The sequence below is a fragment of the Strongylocentrotus purpuratus genome, unplaced genomic scaffold (genome assembly GCF_000002235.5).
Source record: "Strongylocentrotus purpuratus isolate Spur 01 unplaced genomic scaffold, Spur_5.0 spur5_scaffold_4, whole genome shotgun sequence".
In the NCBI taxonomy this organism is placed as follows: domain Eukaryota; kingdom Metazoa; phylum Echinodermata; class Echinoidea; order Camarodonta; family Strongylocentrotidae; genus Strongylocentrotus; species Strongylocentrotus purpuratus.
This window is the reverse complement of record NW_022145610.1, coordinates 22,727,086-22,751,889: the sequence shown is the minus strand read 5'-3', so window position 1 is coordinate 22,751,889 and position 24,804 is coordinate 22,727,086. Positions and strand designations below refer to the sequence as shown.

General features: G+C 39.4%; 1 protein-coding gene across 2 annotated transcripts in view; it reads left to right on the top strand.

Annotated features, from left to right (window-relative positions):
• The first annotated feature begins 7,522 nt into the window (after window positions 1–7,522).
• Window positions 7,523–24,804, top strand: part of LOC590476 (valine--tRNA ligase) — a 29,114-nt gene continuing 11,832 nt past the window's right edge. The window contains exons 1-15 of one of the 2 annotated variants that reach the window (XM_030997079.1): window positions 7,523–7,621; window positions 7,733–7,990; window positions 11,095–11,173; window positions 11,706–11,806; window positions 12,708–12,835; window positions 14,554–14,718; window positions 15,837–16,038; window positions 16,441–16,549; window positions 17,859–18,038; window positions 18,882–19,006; window positions 19,591–19,694; window positions 20,643–20,801; window positions 22,910–23,000; window positions 23,408–23,513; window positions 24,023–24,093. In XM_030997079.1, coding sequence (XP_030852939.1) covers window positions 7,742–7,990; window positions 11,095–11,173; window positions 11,706–11,806; window positions 12,708–12,835; window positions 14,554–14,718; window positions 15,837–16,038; window positions 16,441–16,549; window positions 17,859–18,038; window positions 18,882–19,006; window positions 19,591–19,694; window positions 20,643–20,801; window positions 22,910–23,000; window positions 23,408–23,513; window positions 24,023–24,093 — 1,869 coding nt within the window. In that variant the 5' untranslated portion in view covers window positions 7,523–7,621; window positions 7,733–7,741. Of the gene's footprint in view, window positions 7,627–7,732; window positions 7,991–11,094; window positions 11,174–11,705; window positions 11,807–12,707; window positions 12,836–14,553; window positions 14,719–15,836; window positions 16,039–16,440; window positions 16,550–17,858; window positions 18,039–18,881; window positions 19,007–19,590; window positions 19,695–20,642; window positions 20,802–22,909; window positions 23,001–23,407; window positions 23,514–24,022; window positions 24,094–24,804 lie in introns of both variants that reach the window. The other variant, XM_030997080.1, reaches the window with a different exon arrangement.

Here is a 24,804-nt window from a genome sequence, read left to right as displayed (position 1 = left end):
CCGCAAACACCGAACACATCGTTTGTTTGAAAAGAATGATAATCTGTGACTCTGATTGTAGTATAAAGTTCCATTAGTCTGCAAATATAGACCTTAAAAAAGTTCTGGGATGGCAGGGTGGCAGCGGCACCACGTTCTTGACCCTGATTACCTCAAGCCCTCCTTGTACGTTATTCAGGATATATATTCCTGCTTGCAGTTACACACTCATCTGCCAGGGATTTAATTATTTCCTTTATTATACTCACTTCTCAATTACTTCCATTGTCGGATCTCTATCTCTCAGGCACGGCTCTCAGCATGCTATTGTATTTTGGAATTGTCCATATTATATTATTCGATCGATTAAAATATTTAATGTTCTATTTTTTGTGTATGCATGCAATTAGCATGTAGCACAGAAAAATAAACCAGAACACTAAAGGACTTCAACTATAGTAGTATAGTAGATGTTACCTAAGCTGACTCTGAACTTTAGCTATATATACTGACTTTGTGTTTACTTTAGATTTTAAAAAAATTATCGTTTGACCGAGGTTCGACTGATTTTGGTTACTGATTGACTGTGTGTGATATTCTCAGCTATAGTTTCATAACATCTATTCTACATTTATTTCTGATAAATCCAAATTTCCTGGACTTTAAATTGTCGGAAAATGATACTCCAATTGCAAATTTGCAGCATTATGACAGTGAATATTATATTGTGATGTCAATAAGCTGATAACGAATAATGTAGGCCGCTGCAGGCGCGGATCCAGGGGGGGGGGGCCGAGCGGGCCTTGGCCCCCCCCCCCCCCCCCCGCAAAAAAAAAAAAAAAAAAAAAAGAGAGAGAAGAAAGGAAAAGAAGGGAAAGGGAAAGAGGAGAGAAAGGGAAAGAAAGAAAGAAGAAGAAGAAGAAGAATAAAAGAAAAGGGGGAAGAAGGAGATCGGGGGGACCGAAAGGGCCTTTCCTCCCAGGCTGTTGACCCCCCCCCCCCCCTCCAATAAAAAAAATAAGAGAGAAGGAAGGAAAGGGAAAGAAAAAAGGAAAAGAGGAGATACTGTCGTACTAATGGGGGGGGGGGGCTTTGGGGAAATCAAATTCAAACGTGGTTTATTCATAATTCCACAACGGTGGATTACAAATAATGCTGAAATGACATAATTTCCGAGATTTTGTCCTCACTTTTTAGTAAATTATACGTTTGTATATGTGTTTGTTGGAAAATGACAAATTCCTAAATTTACAGCCAGGCACGAAATATGATTCTTGCGGATTCCTACATGTCAGGGCCCGAGGTACGGCAGGGATCGGGAGCCTCGAGCTCCCCCCCCCCCCCCCACTTTATTTGAAAAAGTATATTAAAGAGAAAAAAAATAGAATGAGCGCAAGAAAGAACGAATAGTTAACTGCCAGTGTTAAAAAATGAGTCATCAAAATATGCTCATCTGACCGTGATTAAATGCCTAAAACCCTTAAGCTTCCGGGGCTCTGCCCCCTGGATTCCACCTAGGGCGCTACGGCGGGCCCTTAGATGCTCATCTGACGGTAATTTAATGCCTAAAACCCCGCTTTTGGGGGGATCCGCCCCCTGGACCCCACGCCAAATAGTGACCTGCCAGTGTCACAAAATAATAGGTATTAAAAAAAAATGATCATCTGACCTTAATTAAACGCCTAAAACCCCTGAGCTTCCGGAGCCGGACAAGTTATCAAAATGTGTTTATCTGACCGCAGGCGCGTAGCCAGCCAGGGGGGGGGGGGGGGGGGGCGGTCCCCCCAAATCGGAAGAGGACGTAGAAAGTAAAAGGAGCAGACAAAGAAAATCTTTGAAATTCAGACAAGGATAAAGAGTATAGAGAACGGTACAACGTATCGTCTTCTTTCTCTAATAATTTAATGAAACGTCAAAGCTTCGCGCAGGAGGGGAGGGGGGGGGGGGACTGAATTCAGACAAGGATTAAGAATCGAGAACGGTACAGTGAATCGTCTTCTTTCTCTCGTAATCTTATGAAACGTCAAAGCTTTTGCGCGGGAGGGGGGAACCTGAATTCAGACGAGGATTCAGAGGCGAGAACGGTAATAATAATCTTTAATGAAACGTAAAAGCTTCCGCGTTTTGCGCGAGGTTGGAGGGGGAACTAAATTCCGACGAGGATTATTTTCGAGAACAGTACAACGAATCTTCTTTTTTCTCTATTGATTTAATGAAAATTAAAAGCTTCCGCGCGGGGGGAACCTGAATTCAGACGAGGATTAAGATTCGAGAACTGTACAGCCAATCGTCTTCTTTCTCTCATAATCTTATGAAACGTAAAAGCTTCCCCGCTTCGCGCGGGAGGGGGGGGGGGGACCTGAACTCAGACGAGGATTAAGAGTCGAGAACGGTACAACGAATCGTATTATTTCTTTAATAGTTTTAATGAAACTTCAAGGCTTCCGCGCTTCGCGCAGGAGGAGAGGGGGGGGGGGACTGAATTTAGACGTGGATAAAGAGTCGAGAACGGTACAACGAGTCGTCTTCTTTCTCTAATGATTTAATGAAACGTAAAAGCTTCCGCGCTTCGCTCGTGAGGGGGGAACTTGAATTCAGACGGGGATTAAGAGTCGAGAACTCTACAACGAATCGTCTTCTTTCTCTCATAATCTTATAAAACTTAAAAGCTGGGGGGGGGGGACCTGAATTCAGATGAGGATTAAGAGTCGAGAACTCTACAACGAATCGTATTATTTCTTTAATAGTTTTAATGAAACTTCAAAGCTTCCGCGCTTCGCGCAGGAGGGGGAGGGGGGCTGAATTTAGACGAGGATTAAGAGTCGAGAACGGTACAACGAGTCGTCTTCTTTCTCTAATGATTTAATGAAACGTAAAAGCTTCCGCGCTTCGCTCGTGAGGGGGGAACCTGAATTCAGACGAGGATTAGGAGTCGAGAACTCTACAACGAATCGTCTTCTTTCTCTAATAATTTAATAAAACGTAAAATTTTCCGCGCTTTGTGCGGGATGGGGAAAAACTAAATTCAGACGCGGATTAAGAGTCGAGAACGGTACAACGAATCGTCTTCTTTCTTTAATAGTTTAATGAAGCGTCAAAGCTTCCGCGCTTCGCGCAGGACGGGGGGGGGGGGGGGCTGAATTACGACAAGGATTAAGAGTCGAGAACTCTACAACGAATCGTCTTCTTTCTCTAATAATTTAATGAAACGTCAAAGCTTCCGCGTTTCGTGGCGGAGGGTGGGGGAAAACTCGCCCCTCTCTGCACCGACCCCCCCCCTCCGCATTACGTCACTGTTGGTCATCGTTACGTACCAATATTTGGCTCGCATAATTTCAAATTTGGGCCCCCCCCCCCCCTAAGAAATCCTGGATCCGCGCCTGGGCCGCTGTAAAGTATTTTCCCCAGATAAATACGATATTATGTAACGTTTTGAGTTATTATCACTATGTCTCATTTTTACACCCGGCATGAGAACTTTTCAAGATAGGCATTCATTATGAAAACAATTTATCAACCCTTTCATTCATCGTATATACTTTTATAGGATCAAATTTGGGTAAAATGATTCGGCAAAGAAATGAAAGTAAAAGCGGCGTTATATAAGATGCTCGAACAGTAGACTTTATCAATGATATCAAAGTCGTATTAATAAAGGTGGATGGACTTTTCAAAAGCGAAAGTACATATGTCCTTTTCCGACCATCGGTCGATTTCATATGATTGTTAGCAAAGCAACTTTTAAATGTATTTCGCAGTATTTCAAGTAGGCCGCTTACCCTTTGTTTTAACCGAGGCTCGTCTTTGATCTTTGAGAGAATTATTGTTGAATTTGTTGAGAATAGCTTGATATATAACAAAAACAGTTATAATTTTGTATAGTTACGAGGTCTTGAAATCATCGAAATGAAAACAAGTTACGGAATATTTCTAAAAAATCTCCCCTACCCCAGGCGCGGATCCAGGATTTCTTAGGGGGGGGGGGGCCAAATTTGAAATTATGCGAGCCAAATATTGGTACGTAATGGTGACCAACAGTGACGTAATGCGGGGGGTGGGGGGTCGGTGCAGGGATGGGCGAGTTTCCCCCTCCCTCCTCCGCGAACGCGGAAGTTTTGATGTTTCATTAAATTATTAGAGAAAAAAGACGATTCGTTGTACCGTTCTCAAAAATAATTCTCGTCTGAATTTAGTTTTTCCCCTCCCGCGCGAAGCGCGGAAAATTTTACGATTTATTCAATTATTACGATTCTTTAGAGAGTTCTCGACTCTTAATCCTCGTCTGAATTCAGGTTCCCCCCCTCCCGCGCTTCGCGCGAAAGCTTTTTAAGTTTCCTTTAATCATTAGAGAAAGAAGACGATTCGTTGTACCGTTTTCGACACTAATCCTCGTCTGAAATCAGTTTTCCCCCTTCCGCGCGAAGCTTGGAAGCTTTTACGATTCATTAAATCATTAGAGAAAGAAGACGATTCGTTATACCGTTTAGTTCCCCCTACATCCCGCGCGAAGCGCGGAAGGTAACATTAAATCATTAAAGATTCGTATTACCGTTCTTGCCTCTGAATCCTCGTCTGAATTCAGGTTACCCCCCGCCCCCCTCCCGCGCTTCGCGCGGAAGCTTTGACGTTTCACAAGATAATTTTAAGATTTATAAAATTATTATGATTCTTTGGAGAGCTCTCGACTCTTAATCCTCGTCCGAATTCAGGTCCCCCCCCCCCCCTTCCCGCGCGAAGCGCGGAAGCTTTTAAGTTTCATAAGATTATGAGAGAAAGAAGACGATTGGCTGTACAGTTCTCAACTCTTAATCCTCGGCTGTTTCCCACCTGCCGCGCGAAGCGCGGGAGTTTTAAATTTTCATTAAATCATTAGAGAAAGAAGAAGATTGGTTGTACCGTTCTCGAAAATAATCGTCGACGGAATTTAGTTTCCCCTCCAACCGGCGCGAAGCGCGGAAGCTTTTATGTTTCATTAAATCATTAAAGATTCGTATACCGTTCTAAGATTCGTATTAAGATTCGTATTACCGCGGAAGCTTTGACGTTTCACAAGATTAAGAGAGAAAGAAGACGATTCGCTGTACCGTTCTCGATTCTTAATCCTTGTCTGAATTCAATTCCCCCCCCCTCCCCTCCTGAGCGAAGCTTTTACGATTCATTAAATCATTAGAGAAAGGAGACGATTCGTTATACCGTTTAGTTCCCCCTACATTCCGCGCGAAGCGCGGAAGGTAACATTAAATCATTAAAGATTCGTATTACCGTTCTTGCCTCTGAATCCTCGTCTGAATTCAGGTTACCCCCCGCCCCCCTGCCGCGCTTCGCGCGGAAGCTTTGACGTTTCACAAGATAATTTTAAGATTTATTAAATTATTACGATTCTTTGGAGAGCTCTCGACTCTTAATCCTCGTCTGAATTCAGGTCCCCCCCCTTCCCGCGCGAAGCGCGGAAGCTTTTGAGTTTCATAAGATTATGAGAGAAAGAAGACGATTGGTTGTACCGTTCTACCGTTGTACCGGGGGGGGGGGACCACCACCCCCCCCCTGGCTACGCGCCTGCGGTCAAATAAACACATTTTGATACCTTGTCCGACCCCGCAAGCTCAGGGGTTTAAGGCAATAAATTGCGGTCAGATAAGCATTCAGGGGCCCGCCTTAGGGCCCCTGTTGAGGTCGAGGCGGCTGAGCCGGCCCCGGAAGCTCAGGGGTTTTAGGCGTTTAATTAAGGTCAGATGAGCATATTTTTTTTTATACCTCATTATTTTATGACACTGGCAGGTCACTATTTGGCGTGGGTTCCAGGGGGCGGAACCCCAAAAAATTAGGGGTTTTAGGCATTAAATTACGGTCAGATGAGCATCTAAGGGCCCGCCGTAGGGTCCTAGGTGGAATCCAGGGGCAGAGCCCCCGGGAGCTTAGGGGTTTTAGGCATTTAATCACGGTCAGATGAGCATATTTAGATGCCTCATTCATATACTTTTTCAAAAAAGTGGGGGGGGGGGGGGGGACCTCGAGGCTCCCGATCCCCGCCCCACCTCGGGAACTGACATGTAGGAATCTCAAGAATCATATTCTTGCCTGGCTGTAAATTTAGTAATTTGTCATTCTCGAACAAACACATACAAACGTATTTACTAAAAAGTGCGGAAAAATCTCGGAAATTATGTCTTTTCTTTCCCTTTCCTTCCTTCTCGCTTATTTTTTTGATTGGGGGGGGGGGGGGGGTCAACAGCCTGGGAGGCAAGGCCCTTTCGGCCCCCCCCCCGATCTCCTTCTTCCCCCTTTTCTTTTTTTCTTCCTCATCTTTCTTTCCCTTCTCTCCTCTTTCCCTTTCCCTTCTTTTCCTTTCTTCTCTTTTTTTTTTTTTTTTTTTGCGGGGGGGGGGGGGCCAAGGCCCGCTCGGCCCCCCCCTGGATCCGCGCCTGCCCTACCCCCCCCCCCCCAAGATGCATCACAAGAAACCAATTACAATATCATTAAGTGATGATCGGATGAATATTATTATGCGCCAAGCTCGGACAGCAAATAGCTGGTCAAAACGCGCATATATATTTTCTTTGGGGGGGGGGCGGTATAGGCCTAGATGATTTTGTTTGGGGTTGGGTAGTCAGGGAGGGGGTTAGTATGATTTGTTTTATGATATAATAACTAATTTCACTTATTTTCAAAAACTTAATTTATTTATCAAATTATTATCATTATGATTGAATTATGTCCGTACGATGCCTTGCAAATATTATTGTTTGGATTGCTTTGATATTGAATGAAATAGAAATAAAGAATTACGGAGAGAAAAGGATTTAGTGTGACCCTTTATAAATTATGTCCCACGGTGCAGTGAATATAATAAGCTTAATATCGGAGAAAAGTCATTTATGCCGATGAGCGGATTATCGTTTATATTATAATAATATAATATAATAATATTTAAGATTTATATAGCGCTGGTATACAAGTACAGTTTCTAAGCGCTTTACAAAACAAGTGAAATGAAAAGTATGGTTAAACTAAATATGTAACAAGGATCAACAATAAACGTGAAATGAACAATGCGCTTAATTGGACGAATTACTTAACTAACAATGTATAACAATAACATGATAATGAAAAATGAAAATGTAAATACAATAATTAAGTATCATTAATGAAACTGCAATAATTATGTACATTAGACAATAAATAGATTACAAGAAGATAGGACATGTGGTTATAAATACGGTATGATGATGGACAATTACTTCGTGTTGAATAGATAGGTCTTAAGTCTACGTAAATTATATTTTTATATTTGAGATAACTAAATGAAAAATTCGTCCTGTTCTATTTCGGGAAACAAATTACAATACTTTCATGTAGGCCTACAATGCCGTTATCATTAAAACTTCACTTTCTTATGGTAGAATTACCGAACATCATGTCTAGGCCTTTACACTCTGTATTGCATCAGAAAAGACGTGTTCTTGTAGAACTATATCGGATATCGTAATCTGTGTTCTACTGCTACTTCAAATTTATTTGCTTCTCCGCATGTATTATGCTAGCGTGAACGAATCGCTAGATTGGCAACAACTTTTCGGATATGAATACCCGATGCATACACTTCAATTCAGTCTAGCAAGTTGTACGCGTGGATAATCAATCAGTAAGGAGACGTTTTTTCATAAATTTATTACACAATCTTGCATGTCTCCTACGGGTAGTATATATAAAACGCCATCCCTTTTGCATTTCGATTATTTTGACATTTACACAGGTTCCAAACATGGCTGGGAAGGATGAGGAAACACCCAATCTGGCCGACGCTAATCCCCCTGCTCCATCGGGATCGGCGAACGTCACCAACCCCGCCACTTCGGGGGCCGGTGAGGCTGGACAGCTCGTAGAGAAAACTGAAGCCCAGCTGAAGAAAGAAGCGAAGAAGGAAGCTCAAAGACAGGCAAAGTTGGAGAAGTTCAAGCAAAAACAAGAAAAGCAAGCTCAACAAGCTCAACAGGAGAATAAGAGTGGAGAGGTGAAGATCTTGATTGATTTAATTTTAAATGGCAAAATCAAACTAGAGTAGCGGCTCCGGTGTGCGGCCGTCCAGTGGGAATTGCCGATTTTATTTTTGATGCAATTACTCACAGAATACTTCAATACCGTCAAAAGAGAGTTCATATATTTAGTAATTAAATAGAAGGCACAAATAACGTAACTGACCCACAGCGTGGTCAGTACTGTCCACTTTAGAAGACGTAAAAGTTGCCCGGTTTGCGGCCGTGCGTAACCCGGTTTGCGGCACGCGTACGTCACAAAGCTTTATGCGCTACGTCACGATCAAAGCATATACCAAATTACTACGGGTAACCCAAATTCTCATGTTTATCTGTTGCTACGGTAAATTTTACAAGTTTTAAACAATTTCACCTTTTTACTGAATGGATCATCCCATACGGGGGTACGTACTACTAGAAACTATCGGGTCACAGCGGGTACACACATCAGCACACATACCATCATACACGATCCCGCATGTTATGTGTGTATTAACACCCCCCGCCGCAAACCAGAAAATCACGTAATTACGTGCCGGTTTGCGGCCACCCCATGCAACTGGCCATGCGGTGGCACAATCAAAATATCTGCGATAGGAGACAGACCACAGCCATCATACTTCCACAAAAACATCAAATTTCACCTCCAATCGGACAAATATCTGACAAATAGAGCTACAATATTGATCTAGTCATGCCTCGATCTCTTAACTTAAAAGTAAGCACCTGCTGGAATTTTCATCGCCGACTGGTGCCGTAGATTTCCGACATCGCTGACGGATACTCCGTACCGACAAGAGCATCTGCTACGGACGTTTTCGGCAGCGCAGAACTTACCGGGGAATCCACGGTAGGTTTCAATGATTATTATCGAGTCATTTTGATTTTATTTTGAAAAGTGATACCCCTGGCCGCAAACCGGGCTATGCCGCAAACCGGAGACTCTACTCTAGATGAGATGCTAAATTAGACCCAATTTGTTAATATTTTCCCGTACAAAAAGGCAGGCTGGCTGTATAACTCTAGGAACATAGGAAAACGATTCAGACAGCAAGTTTGGTCATATTTTTTGAAAAATCTAAAGAAGTAGTAGTCTAATTCAAATTTTAACTTACAAATGTTTTTCGACTCTTTTAAGTTCTGGGCATCGAGTCAATCCACTTGAAATTATAATTTGAAGATGTCTTCGATGGGAAAAGGGGGATTCCTTGCCCTAAACCAATTTATCCAGATCCATGTTGTATATCGTTCTTTCAACGTGGCGAAGAGAAAGTATGCATGCAGTAGCGTCGCAGCACATATTAATAACATGTTGTATATCGCCAATTCAACATCGAAGAGAACGTAGATAAAGTTCTTTTTTTCAGTTTTTAATAATGAAGGGGTAAGTTCTCCTCCTTTAATAGCATGAAAAGTTAGGAAATATATTCCCCTACCTATATTCCCCTATCATATGATACCAGAGTTATTATTATTATTACTCTAGTTATCTCAAATGTTTGAAATGGATCACATTTTGTTTGCAAGTTGAAAAAAGTACTTGCACATCAAAAACGTGTTCCATTTTTGTTTGCTGTTTTCAGCCTAAAAACAATTCAGGCACCCTAATTCTAGTGGTCACGGCCATCATGGACTCTAATTCAACTTTCATATTTAATTAGTAACAGGGTTTGCACTCAATACTAATCACTAATGGTATCGCCAATGGTTAGTTAAAGGAAAAGTCGACCAAGCTACTCTAAAAGCTGAAAAATTATAGAAAAAGACTGGTGAATATGTGAATTGAATCGGGGAAAAAATCAGAAAGTTTTGACTTTTTAAATTTTTAATCACTGTATGTATGGGCCTACCTAATTGGCTGAACAGGTAATGTCACTGTGATGAAGTGCCAGACTACTTTCCAAATTGATCCAACACAAAAAATGACTAAAATATTAATTTTCACAATGTTTGATTCAGGAGGGTCTTTTCTTTTTTTAGAAGACTTATAATGATGTGCCATCAATAATGTAATAAGTGCCCCATTTGAGCAGGCACGTAGCCTTAGGATGAAAAGAAAAATTAATAATTTTGTATTCAAAACAATAGGAGAGTAGTCGCATGGCTATGTCACAATCCACTGGCCAAATTGCCAATACTAGATTCACATTCATTGAGCGATCTCATGTTTCAAATTCAAACTCCCTCATTTTTTGCCCGATTTATTTCAAACTTTCTCCTTTCTGTTTCTCTATTTTTTTTGCTTCCATGCCAATGAAATTATTATGAGGGTTGGATTGCCCTTTTAAGAAAATGTATGCAGGAACAGGAAAATATTTAAGCTCTAAAAAGTTATGGAAGAGCCCCGGCCCCCCCACTCAGAGGTCGGAATGACCGCATGCATGTTGTCAAAATGTCTGGTAAAGGGGTACTTTTCGTGCGACAAAGTCCGGCCCGAGATTTGTATAAAAAGGGGTGTATTTGACTTTTCACCCGGAGATTTCTTTAAAAAGGGGGTGTTTTTCTTTTTCTCTCTCATCTCTTTGGATTCCTGAGAAATTATTCCGAATTTAGGGGGGGTACATTGAGCATTTTTCCTGATTTAGGGGGGTCTCCAAGGCAGGAAAAGCCCGCGAAAGGGGGGTTCGGAAATGTTGGCAGTCCTCAGATAGGGGGTGCTTTCAAAAAGAGGGTACGAGCATATGCGTACCCTAAATAACACTGAGTGGGGGGGGGGGCCAGGGGAAGAGCCCTTTCAACAGACAAATTACTGGAAAGATACATGGTTTGTGCTACAATAAAATCTTATTATAGCAGATAAGGAAAATTAAGTAGAATTTTAAAAGTGCTAGTTTGAATAAAAGGTATATTCTTACCTACTCCATGCATCCCGATTCCCGAACAACTCGGTTTTTATTCTACCTTTCAGCGAACAGACCACTAATTTCTGCTTTTCTCTCTCTTTCTCTCTCTCTCTCTCTCTCTCTCTCTCTCTCTATTGAGAAATAGCTAAAAATTAAGCTCAGATGCTATTAGCAATAACTTGTGCCTAACCTTTTAAAACATGAATGTCAAGATGATCTTTGTTCTTTGTTCTGAACAGGGCAAGAAGGATAAGAAGAAGAAAGTAGAAAAAGTTGCAATCGTGTATGACAAGAATACCCCTCCTGGAGAGAAAAAAGGTCAGTTTATTATTCATGCCTGCATTATCCCTAATGATGTCACAAAGTTTACAAATGAATACAACAAAAAATACATTCCCCAAAGACAAATTTTCCATCATATCAACATTTTTTTATTGTAAGTTTTTATATTTCTTTCATGATATTCTGATCTCATTTCAATTTTAAGAAGAAATGCAAGCTTTAGACAATACGAGTCTATATTTGGGTAGTTCAAGTAGTCTAAAAAATTGACATAATTTCGAACGGTCAGTGACTCAAAGACGTAACTCAATTTTGGCCATTTTGAGAAAAAGTGGTTTATGTGTCACTGAGCACTTGGGCCTTAAGGAGTTAAGTCTATGTTCCACTACCCATTGACTTCAATGGGGTGTTGGGTGGAGTTAAGTCTTTGTGTTTCCTGGAAAGCCTGATATCAAATACTCATTTTGGCAAAATATAGAGTTACATCTTTGTGTCACTGAGCCCTCGATATAGTTTTATGCAAAAAGCGTACTTGCCATTGAAATGGGTTATGAATATTACATTTCAGATGTGAGTGGGGCCCTTCCTGATTCCTACAGCCCTGCCTATGTAGAAGCATCCTGGTATTCATGGTGGGAAAAACAGGGCTTCTTCAAGCCGGAATACGGAGTAAGTACATTCTAATTGTAGTACATCAAAACGAAAGGTGTTTTGCTGAGGAAGTACTGGGACCCGTTTTACAAAGCCTTTTTTCAATGACAAATGAGAAAAATCAGTGACAAATCTGCTGTTAACCAATTGGAAGCAAGGATTTCAGTAGCTTATAACAAAAACTGTCATTTGTCACTGATGACAAGTTTTGTGAAACACCCCCAGGATTTTATTTATTTATTCATGTATTTATTTATTTATTCATTTATCTAGATATTTATTATTTATTAGTTAATAAAGAAATGAATGAATGTATTTATTTTTTAAATTTATTTATTGATGGATGGATTGATTGATTTTTAGTTAATGAAATTCTATTGTCTCCAAAATATCGGCATCAACATGTACAGTGTTATGTACATGTATAATTGTAAAGTTAATCACTAAGGAACAGTTATGAAAATAATGATGATTATGATGGCCTCTTATAAAGCGCACTTGTCCGTCAAACCGTGACTCTGCTAGTGCTCCAACATCATTACGAACAGTAAATATGTATTTACTGACGTTATGCTGTATGTAGCTCTGAAAACAATGCTTTTCTATCAACTTTGGACAGGGGATAATAGGGTTATTATATGTTTCTCTGAGTCTGTTGGATTCTCCAAGTTTTATCCCAATCTAAATCCATGTTGCTCTTTAAACATTTTTATAATTTTTTTTTTTTTACTAGACATTAATTCTACTTGATACACTTTTTTTCTTTTTATTTTCATGCTTCTTTGTCTGTTTGGAGCCAGAAGGATATTTATGCATGTCATCTTACAAAAAGTTAACACCCGTCTGGCTCCGAACAGCTGATATTGTTCTTCTCATAAAGTCATAACCATTAGATTACTTTGATGATTATCTTTTTCAGGGCAGAGATTTGAAGAATCTGAAGGAGGATGAGCTTTTCATGATCTGCATTCCACCTCCCAATGTAACTGGCTCTTTGCATCTTGGTCACGCCCTGACGAACGCCGTGGAAGATGCTCTGGTCAGATGGTGAGTGCCCATAGCAGTTCAGAGTTTTTTTAATTAATCAGTGTTCCTTCCTCAAATTGGCAACAATTGATCTTATGTTTCCCTCCTTGGTTTGGAAGAAGAAGAAAAAATGTTTACTAAATGAACTAATGTGAAAGAAAAAAAATTGCAAAATTCAATCAGAAAGTTCCCAACTTGTACACGAAAACAGTCATTTGATATTTAACATTGCATTGCTAATTTAGAGACTTAAATGATTAGTTATGATTAAATCGCTCGTCACAGTGTACTGCATTGGAAATAGACTCCAACATTTCTGTGATTAATGCAAGAGCGTCTCTAAAAGAAGACGGTGTATTTCTCTTGGTTAATTAAACTGGTGTCACGGTTTGATATACCGGTAACTTTTCAGGAGTTCATGAATACATAAAGTACTGTCCAGTCATTTTATTTTGACTTGGATGATGATAAGAGGGCAGGGCTGTCGGGGAGAACACTATTTATACTGACGAGACAACCCTGAGAAAACAAGACAATCAGTTGCATTGTCAAATTAAAAAAAGAAACAAACTAAAAAGCAGAAAAGATTTTAAAAAAATGTTAACTGTTCCCTCTCCTTCCTGTCTCAATAGCTGGATGAAAGGAAGTACATACTTAATGAAATAAATGGAATGAAACATACTGTAAATACTGATTTTAGGGTGGTGTTTATTATGAAAGTCCAATAGAGTGAAAAAAGAAGAAGATATTTCTGACTTAAAGATAAAGACCAGTTATGGTCATGCGATTGAATTGTGAAAGGAACATGGAATTGCTCAGAAAAGGTTGATCATCTAGCATATAAGTATTGGTGTGTACTGCAAGGTTCTGGAATCATCAAAATGATAAGAAATTTGGCCCAGTCTTAGTAAAGTTACAAGCACTGTACACAGAAAGATGTATATGGGACTACACGACACATGCGCTATGTCTATCAGGTCCAAATAGATATAATATTTTACCAAACATATCAATTAGTAGGCGGTTTCTCAGCAAAAGTTGTATCATTACGTATTAGTCAAAACATATTCTTTCACATGATTGGTAATAAGACCTTCCGTTTCATTTTTTGAGATGGGGGCGTTTCCAAAACTGGTCTTTACCGTTAAGTATTGTTTTGTACTAAATGCCACCCCCTGTGCTCAGTCATCAACAAGTGTAATCGTCGTATGAAATAATTATTCTTTATCATCGCCCCCTGGGAAATGCATACTGTCTCTACTCATTTGAGGATTTCTGTTTTATTGTATCAAGCTCAATCGGGATAGAATACAATATCATCTTTCTGGAGCCAGAAGGGTGTTAACCCGTATACTGTAACACACAGGATTAATGCCCTTCTGGCTCTGAACAGACAGACTATTTCTCACCGAGTATTAAATTGAATATGAACTTGGTTAATATCGTCTTTCTAAGGGTTTTAACCCGTATACTGTAACACACATGATTAATGCCCTTCTGGGGGGCGTTTCACAAAACTTGTCATCAGTGAAAAATGACAATTTTTGTTATAAGCTACTGAAATCCTTGCTTCTGATTGGTTATCAGCAGCTTTGTTATTGATTTTTGTAATTTGTCATTGAAAAAAGGCTTTGTGAAACGGGTCCCTGGTTCTTACCGAGTATTACATTGAACTGAATATGAACTTCGTTAAAATCGTTGGACGAAATGATAATTGTTCTTTATCGTTGCCCTCTCAGGAACCGGATGAAAGGCAAGGCGTGTCTATGGAACCCTGGGTGCGATCATGCAGGCATTGCAACTCAGGTCGTGGTTGAGAAGAAGCTGTGGAGAGAGAAGAAACTCACCAGACATGATCTTGGCAGAGACAAGTTTATAGAGGAGGTCTGGCAATGGAAAAATGAGTAAGTATCGGTCATTTTTTTTAACCCTAACTCTAACCCTAACCCTAAACCTTAACCTACCGGTAAACCTAACCCTAAACCTAACCCTAAACCTAACCCTAAACCTGCAAAACCTGACCATTTTTGCAGCGGGCCGAGTTGTCTCCAGGTCAGCCCAAATCCATCTAGTTGTACGATTTGAAAGAGAAGGTTGAGTCCTGGGGAAGGTGAACAAAAGACTTGTGAAATTTTTCATTCTTTTTATTAGTGTGAAAGAGTATCAAAGAAAAACAAATTTTCCTTGAAAAGGATGACTCTTCAAATGCCCTCTTAATCAAAATATGACAAGTAACAGCTAAAGATTGTTACATTTGGTGTGTGTGTACAGTGCTGCATGTGACTTTCATTAAGACAACATTGAGTCGATTTCTTATCATTTTGATGATTCTGAAACCTCAAAGTATATATGCCAATACTTGAGCTACATGATCAATCTTTTCCAATTTCTTCCACACTGTTACTTTCGCAATGCAATAGTATGACAGAAGTCAATTTAATCTTTAAAGGAAAGGTTGAGACCTGTGCCCTCTCATTATTTTTATTCCTATGTGGAAGGATATCAACTAGTGATGTTGCATCAAAACGATTGCTCTTGAAATGCCTCATATTTAGGATATGACTGGAATTGATGCATGTGAAGCACAAAGCCCCTTGCTGAAGTGCTCTAAGGTTCTTAGATGCACTCTTGTGCAAATCGTTCCATATTTTGAAGCATTTAAAAATATATTTTATGATTAATACTTCATAAATAAGTTTTGTTGAGTATGAATGTTTATCTGTTGCTGATTTTCCAAAGCTGTACAATCAAAATTAAAAAATGTTGTTGTTACATGTTTCAAGCCCATGTGGACCATCCTGGGCAGTATAATATTCCCTTTAAAGCCCATCTGCACTAGTTTGGCATGGAGGGATTAGACCTCCCTGCAAGGTCACTGGCAGGTGATTATCTCATCAAAAGAGGATCATGGGGGACCAATGATCACCGATTAGGTATTGTCTGCTATATAGAGGGAGCAAGTAGCTACAAGTAGTACAGTGGGCCTTTAACATTGACCTTTTTTGGTGCCGTCCCTACCCAGGAAAGGAGGTAGGATCTACGATCAGCTCCGAACCCTAGGATCATCCATGGACTGGGACAGGGCATGCTTCACCATGGATCCCAAGCTCTATAGCGCTGTCCAGGAAGCCTTCGTACGAATGCATCAGAACGGGACCATCTACCGTAGTAACCGTCTCATCAACTGGTCCTGTACCCTCAAGTCCGCCATCTCAGATATTGAAGTGAGTGGAAAGGGTCTCTGTTAGAGAATCGATTCAACTCCATTCAATTCAAGTTATTTTGGGTTTTCATCCATGACTAAACTTTCTCAACATTTATGGAGAAATTTGATCAAAACAATCGTGTGTTTGAACTTTGAACAACATTTTGGAACTCACACTCTGTTGCCAATTTACTGATTTTAATGCTTATTTTGAAAATTGCTAGAGTCATATTACTTATGATGAGGCACCTAGTGAAGATATAATGTAGTCAATTTTATTTCTTCTCCTTCTGCTCATATATTTGGTATATTTTCAGGGCTTTGAACTAAGATTTGTTGAGCCAAACTACAAAATGTTGGCAGTTGTGATGGTACAATACATTTATTTGTGACGTGTTCTCATCTCTGTGTTTTTGGTCAGGTCGAGAAGAAGGAATTGACTGGGAGGACCTACCTCGCTGTGCCTGGCTATGAACAGAAGATAGAGTTTGGAGTCCTGGTTGATTTTGCTTACAAGGTCGAGGGTTCTGGTGAGATTATAAGAATAACTACTTTTGCTTCTGCATTTTGCTTTTAAGGCCTTTACCACTACTCGTCATGCGTCTTTTGCATGTGTGTGTCCGCAGCTTTGGTCGGGATGTAGGCCAACTCCTTCTCACGATCCCTCATGCAAGTTCCTCATAAACGTACTTCCCCTTACCTGCAACAATCCTTGAGGAAGAACTTATAACCCCCATGTAGGGCCCTGTTTCGTAAAACTTGATATCAATAACAAGTTACAAGCTACTGTTATAAGCTACTGAAATCATGGCACGTGATTGGCTGAGAGCAAATTTGTCATAGAAATTTAGCATTTGTTATAGATACAAAGTTTTATGAAACGGGCCCCTGGTGCCTTTGCAACTGCTGCGCGATGTGTCACGGCTCCGAATGGCTGTGCGCTGCACCATGCAGCTTCATAATAATAATAATAATATTGGCATTTATATAGCGCTCTTACAGACATACATGTGTATCACAGTGCTTTACAACATTACATTACTTAATTGACATTGATAGCAAACAATAAAATTACGTACACAAAAATATATAAATTCAACTATTAAAGAGAAAGGTTTTCAAGGAACGTTGAAAGATAGCAAGAGAAGGAGAAGATCGTACAGCCTGAGGGAGATTGTTCCAGAGACGTGGTGCGGAAACAGAAAAAGATCGATCCCCAAAGCGTGTACGACTCCTGGGAACCAAGAGCAAGGTTGGGTCGTTGCCAGATCTCAGACCATGCCTTCCTGGTTGATGTAATGAGAGAAGGTTTTGGAGATAGGAGGGAGCCATTTTATGGATGCACTTGTAGGTCATTGTGAGAATTTTGTATGTGATTCGCTTTTCTATTGGAAGCCATGACAACCTTGTTAATCAGTAATGTCTTTATGTTGATAGATGAGGAGCTGGTTGTTGCTACCACTCGTATTGAGACGATGCTGGGTGATTCAGCCGTTGCTGTCCATCCTGACGTTGACTGCTACAAGCGTCTCCTTGTTCGGGGAGGGGGGGGGGATGTACGTACTTTAAATTTGACGTTGATATTTCTATGACAACCTTGTTTATGAAACAGTACCGGTAATGTCTTTATGTTGCTAGATGAGGAGCTGGTTGTTGCTACCACTCGTATTGAGACGATGCTGGGTGATTCAGCCGTTGCTGTCCATCCTGACGTTGACTGCTACAAGCGTCTCCTTGTTCGGGGAGGGGGGGGGGATGTACGTACTTTAAATTTGACGTTGATATTTCTATGACAACCTTGTTTATGAAACAGTACCGGTAATGTCTTTATGTTGCTAGATGAGGAGCTGGTTGTTGCTACCACTCGTATTGAGACGATGCTGGGTGATTCAGCCGTCGCTGTCCATCCCGACGATGACCGCTACAAGCATCTCCATGGGAAGCGGGTTGTGCATCCATTTAGGAACTGCTCCTTGCCAATCCTCTGTGATGACTTTGTGGAAATGGGATTTGGAACAGGTAACTATGGTGGTGATGGTGGTGTTGATGATGGTGTTGATGATGGTGGAGATAGTGAGGGTGAGGAGGAGGATGAAGAGGATGTTTATTATTAGGATGGAGATGAAGATGATGGAGATGATGATGATGATGATGAGGATGATGAGGATGAGGATGATGATGATGATGATGATGGAGATGATGATGATGATGATGATGATGGAGATGATGGAGATGATGATGATGGTGATGATGATGATGATGATGATGGAGATGATGATGATGGTGATGATGATGTTGATGTTGATGATGATGGTGATTATATTGATGATGGAGATGATGAGAGTGAGGAGGAGGATGAAGAGGATGATTATGATGATGATGATGATGATGGTGATGAAGATGAGAATGATGATGATGATGATGATGATGAGGATGATGAGGATGATTAAGAGGAAGAGGAGGGGGGAAGGATGATATTGATGATGATGAACATTATTAGGATTATGAAGATGATGAAGATGAAGATGAGGATGATTATGATTATGAAGATGATGATAAAGATGATGATGAGGATGATGACTATAATGTGCATTGCCTGTCATCTGTACCTATACTATAGAGATAGGATTTGGAACAGATAATTGAAAAACATTATATTCAATTCAAATCTAATGCATCTGAGTTATCTTTGACCATTAATTGTACTAATGACATTATTTAGCTTTGGCAAAGTATTCTTCCAATTAAAAATATATATATATACATATCAAATGTACCAATAAAATAATGCTCTAACTATGATTGTTTACTAAATATAAATGAAAAACTCTCCCTTATTTTGACGCTTGATGTTTATCCAAGGTGCTGTGAAGATTACACCAGCTCATGATCACACCGATTACCTGGTCGGCAAGCGTCACGATCTAGAGTTTCTCAATGTGATCGATGATGATGGTAACATCACTGAAGTTGGAGGACAATTCAAGGTATGGTCATCGTTTCTTTTTCAAGGTTATAAGGTGTTTTTTTTTATAAACAAAATCCTTTAAATATCCTATTTTAAAGACATAAATTTTACCACACTAATGATACAAAGTAATACTATTTGATTCTTCAATGTGGGATCATAAATGTGTTATGAATGAAATCTGAACAGAAAAGTCTTATAGAAGAATTTCTTCAAACAATTAAACACATAACTCAGTTACCCGTTTATTCTTCTTTTCAAGTGGTAACTCTCCATGATCATATTGATGTTTTACTGATCTGAAGAAGAAAAAAAATAATACATGAAACTCTGGTATAAAAGTTAATCAGATGTGTAACATTGGTAATGTACACATGAACATCGTAGATGTCTTTCATGTTGAGTAAAATCACTGAGTGGTAGTGTCAACAATCTGAGTGCGTCACAGATTAATTTGTGTTCTCATGCATTTGTTCTTTATCTCATAACTAATAAGTGTCTTCAATTTAAATACATGACATGGGTTAGTTCTGTAATTATCAATGACAAAATATTAGCATCATCATTAGCAATTAGCATAACTATTGATCTGATTTTTCTCAGGGTATGAGGCGGTTTGATGCAAGACGAGCTGTCCTAGAAGCACTGAAGGAAAAAGATTTGTACAGGGGCACAAAGCCAAATCCTATGGTGGTCCCGACCTGCAGGTAATTGTTTGTTTGTTTGTTTTACCTGACTGCTAAGAAAGCATAGGTATGCTTGTAAGTAAGCAACAAGGAGACAGATGGATTTAAGACGTCTTCGAGGGACTTTGTAATGAGGTTTAAGGCCTTACCATAGAGCATTAGCGCATGAAATAAGTTTTGAACCAGCGACCTCCGGGTTATGATCCCACTGCTCTACCACTGAGCCATCGGGCCTAATCTGAAGGCTTATCCCATCGGCGTTCTTCAGACTCTGTAGACAACCGTATTTCATGTAACCCTTTCTGTGTCTAGTACCACCCATTGTTTGTAATTTTCAGTCCGTTGGTGATCCTTTTCTGAATTTGAACTGTCGTGATACATGTTGTTTGTTGATTGCATAACCTCTGGATGTTTTTTTTAGCTCGCAATTGCATGACCAGTAATCAACATCATTTGGTTCAACGATACGTGATCTGGTGACAATTATTTTTGACAACTTCCTACTCTACTTAAATAATAATAATAAATAATATTTAATTTTTACATAGCACTTAATACAAATGTTTCTAAGTGCTTTACAAATATACTATTACCCCAGTCATTGGATTCAGTGCTTGCTCGCACACACTGTGTGCACATTCTCCACTCCCAAGAGGGATCAGACCACCCTGCTGGTCACTGACAGGTGGTTATCTTATCAGCTCAGCTCTCAAATAGCATAAGAAAAAGAGGATCATGGGGGACCAACAGGCACCACTTAGGCATTGTTTTCTATATAGAGGGAGCAAGTAGCTACAAGTAGTGCAGTGGGGCTTTAAATTTCTTACCTCGACCGTGGACCCAACATGAAGCCTAAATGGAAGTCCCTATACCTATCCTAAAACCCACTCACAAATCTAACCCTACCCATGTGCCTTTGATGATGGAGTAATCCATCTTTCGGCTACCTTTCGTTATCATTCTCCTCAGTCGTTCCAAGGACATCGTTGAGCCCCTGCTGAAGTCTCAGTGGTTCGTAGACTGTCGTGAGATGGCCAGGAGGGCAGTAGAAGTAGTAGAGGACGGTACACTGAAGATCATCCCTGAGATGCACAAGAAGACCTGGTATTCTTGGCTCAGGAACAGCAGGTATGGAGAAAATTTAGCAGAGATACCAACCAGTACGATTAAATCGTATTTAGTACGATAATGAGAGTGAAATACGATCTTAAAATCTTAAAATACAATTTTTCAACTTTTTTTCTCAAAAAAAACAAAAACATAAAAAACAGCGGAATCGCATAGAAACATGTACAAGTAAACCCCCGCCACCCCAACAAAATTTTTTACTATTTTCTCATTAAATTTTAATAAAAGAGCAAACATTTTTCTGCATTTTACTGGCCCGGTTTTTTTTAGGATACTCAGTCTGTTTTTTGTGTCAAGAGGTTGGCATATCTGGTGTAGTAGAACCGTGGTTGCCAATGCGCAAGCGCATAGAATTCAAAATCCTTCTCCTCACGTGGAAGGCTGTAAATAGATTGGCACTGACCTAGTTACAAAACCTTGTTATGCCTTATACACCAGCTCGTAGTCTAAGATCATCACACCAGCATCTTCTTAATATCCCCAAGACGCGAGTTGCCTGTGGTGAAAGGGCCTTTACAGCTGCAGCACCTTCTCTTTGGAATAATTTACCATTGAATTTGAGAATCATAACTTCCTTAGAGACCTTTAAATCCAAGCTGAAATCTCATCTTTTTTAACAATACATGTACCTGGCACTATGACACTCATCCAAAATCTCTTATTCTTCCTATTTTTCTTGTGCGCCTCGAAATAAAATTTTCCAGATAAACAGCGCTATATAAATGCCTATTACTATTATTATTATTAACCCTTCAAAAAATGTGTCCAAAACATTATTTATATACCTCACTTAAGTAATCCAGCCATCTGATTGGTCGAAATTGCATTCATAAACTTCAACTGTTCCTGTAAAATTCCCGGTAACCATGCTTAAAACATTTAATATTTTTAATAACCATGGTTATTAAAAAAATAGGTCAGTCTCCATGGTTACCCCATAGGTTTACATGTTAAAAAATGGTTTGAGCGATGGAGGATACCGTATGTGTGCGAATAATTGGTCGGTAATTTCAATACAATTGAATCTCGATCGATCTTACCGACAATTTTATCTTGCATTGTTGACATGAAGACGAAAATAAACTTCCAAAAACAAAAAAACAACATCTGCCGATAGATCTTGATCTAAGTTCGTGCCAATATGCATTGCAAAAGTAAAAGAAGAGTCCGTATATGGAGCTTTTGCGAAGCATTCATCACACGCGAAGCCGGTTTCAATCCATTTTAATGTATATATCGTACAAAACTGCCAAGCATGTTAATAGCGCGCGATGGCCGAGAGGTCTGAGGCGCTGACTTTAGATTCATCACCTTTTGTACGCAAGAGTTCGAATCTCATCTTCGACCAAAAAAGAAAGTATTTTTTATTTTTTATTTTTTAGTCTATTTTTTTTCGGCATATAAAAGTATTAATGACTGCTTTAATATTCGAGAAATAGTTGTTTTTATACGCTCTCGGGAAGGTTACAATTGGACTATTCCCCTCAGCACGCCTCGGGTAATAGCACAATTCTAACCTTCCCTTGAGCGTATAAAAACAACTATTTCTCTCAAAGCAGTCATTAATACTATATTATTACAGACCTTTGTGTAATGTTAGTAATTCTTATTTTCACCTGTCGAAAAAAAAATGAAAAGGTTAAATTAGAAAGACAATACTAATTTAGAACTTCCCTCAATACGAAAGGGCTTGAAAATGGCTATGGGTGGGAAAATAACAACCATTAGTTGTCGAATCTACTAAAGTGATTGCAATCACCTAAGTAATGGTCTGATTTTCAGACCCTTTTACCGAATGGGCGTACGTTTTGTGCTGCACAAAGATTCAATCAGTTTAATTTTGGCCATTACAAGTAGTGGGTTATTGGGTGGGTTATACCAAAGAAAAAAAAGATGTCAGTCAGTCACTCAATAGTGTCTGACAGTGAAGGTAAAGAAGTTTCCTTGCATAATTTGAATACTAGGACACTGCTAATGTTTAAATTTCCCAGATAGGACATACATGACATATTCATAATTCCTGCAAAGTTCTACAGAATTTGATGTTGGCTGCAAAAGGGACATAGTATCTTTAAATAACAGTGATTGCATTATTCTTCCCTTCACAGAGACTGGTGCATCTCTAGACAGCTATGGTGGGGGCATCGTATCCCAGCATACTTTGTGACAATTAACGATCCCAGTGTTCCTGCTGGAGAGGTAAGTGCTTTCATGAGATATTGAAAGTTTATTTCCGACTAAAGTTCTGGGCTTTTACAAGTACATCACCAACATTTTTACATTTAAACCCTAAAAATGAATTATATACATACATGTGGTTGTATCCTTTTATGTCCATGGAACAACTGAAGAAGAATATATATATACATATATATATATATGTTTACAAAAAGAACAATCATTACTCGACAAAGCCTTAAGCCCTTCTGTATGGAACATAATTACTTCTTGTATGTATTTTGGTGTATTTTTTCGAACTCCGAGCAGAAATCTAGACTTTCTTCTATATATATATATATATATATATATATATATATATATATGTATATAATTATGCACATACATTTGAATGTTCTTGAAGTTTTTTTTCTGCCTGTTTTACGCAGGAAACGGATAACAACTATTGGATCTCCGCTCTGAGCCAGGAAGAAGCCAAGCGGAAAGCCGCAGAACGTTTCAAGGTCACAGAAGACAAGATCTCTCTCGAACAAGGTCAGGAAAATAGTATAGTAGTCGTTGAAAATGTGGTTTTAGATTTCGCTTTGGTGTGAAGCTTGTTAGAAGTGTCAATTTTATTTTTATATTGTTCATCTTTGCACAAATCCATTTACCTGAACTAATCCATGTTCACCATACATGTATAAAGATTCTACGATCTGTGGACAAAGCAAGCTTATGCTAGGGAATAAGTCTGCGAGTTGTACAAACATTTTCGTGATCAAATTGTCCTTTTAGTCTCTCTCAATTGACTAACACCTGACAAGAATATTTTGTGACCTATATTAAAGTTCATCAACTTTGCTGCCATGGTTTAGGCTTAGGTCTAGAGTTAAGGTTAGGTTTAGGTTTAGTACTGGGTCCACGATGTACGTTGGGAATTTTGGCAAGTGTAGAAAATTACCATGAAGCAACTTACGCAGGAGCTAGAGTCGTGTATCTGTCCTTTCATATAAATTTTGACTTGTGATACTTATTTTTTTCTCCATCTTTGCCTTTTGTAGATGAAGACGTTTTGGATACCTGGTTCTCGTCTGGTATATTCCCATTCTCCATCTTCGGATGGCCAAACCAGGTTTGTCTCAAATTATGACACACCAGGGGAGTGTTTCACAAAACTTGTCATCAGTGACAAATGACAGTTTTTGTTATAAGCTACTGAAATCCTTGCTTCTGATTGGTCATCAGCAGATTTGTCACTGACTCTAGTCATTTGTCATTGAAAAAAAGGCTTTGTGAAACACACACCAGGGGAGTGTTTCACAAAGACTAAGATCGACTTTAAGTTGGACTTAACCATGACAGGCCATTCACGCCACTGGTTGCTCTCACTATCGGTCTCTCAATTATGATCTTTAGATCATATGTTTTCCTTCAATAATGAATTATCAAAATATGTAAATTCTGTACATTTGTGACTATGATTTGTACGTCCCTCCAGAGACCAATGGCAGTAAACGGTGAGAGCAAATAGTGGCATTAACAGCCTGCCATAGTTACGTTCAACTTAAAGTCGATCTTAGTCTTTGTGAAACACTCCCCTGCTTTTTAATAGTATAATCATTTCTAAAATAGTTCTTGTGTACTTGAGGATGCTCCTAATTTACTCAGCCTTTTTGTTCCTTGAAAGTTGTTTGGCATATAAAAACAGTTGTGATATTGGACATTCTATGTAAGTCCAGTATGAATGTATTAAATATTCTTTTCCACTGTTGGAATTCAAGATAGCCACTTCAGACATCAACAGATTATTAATAACGACTGGTCACAACAGCAGTCCCTGTAA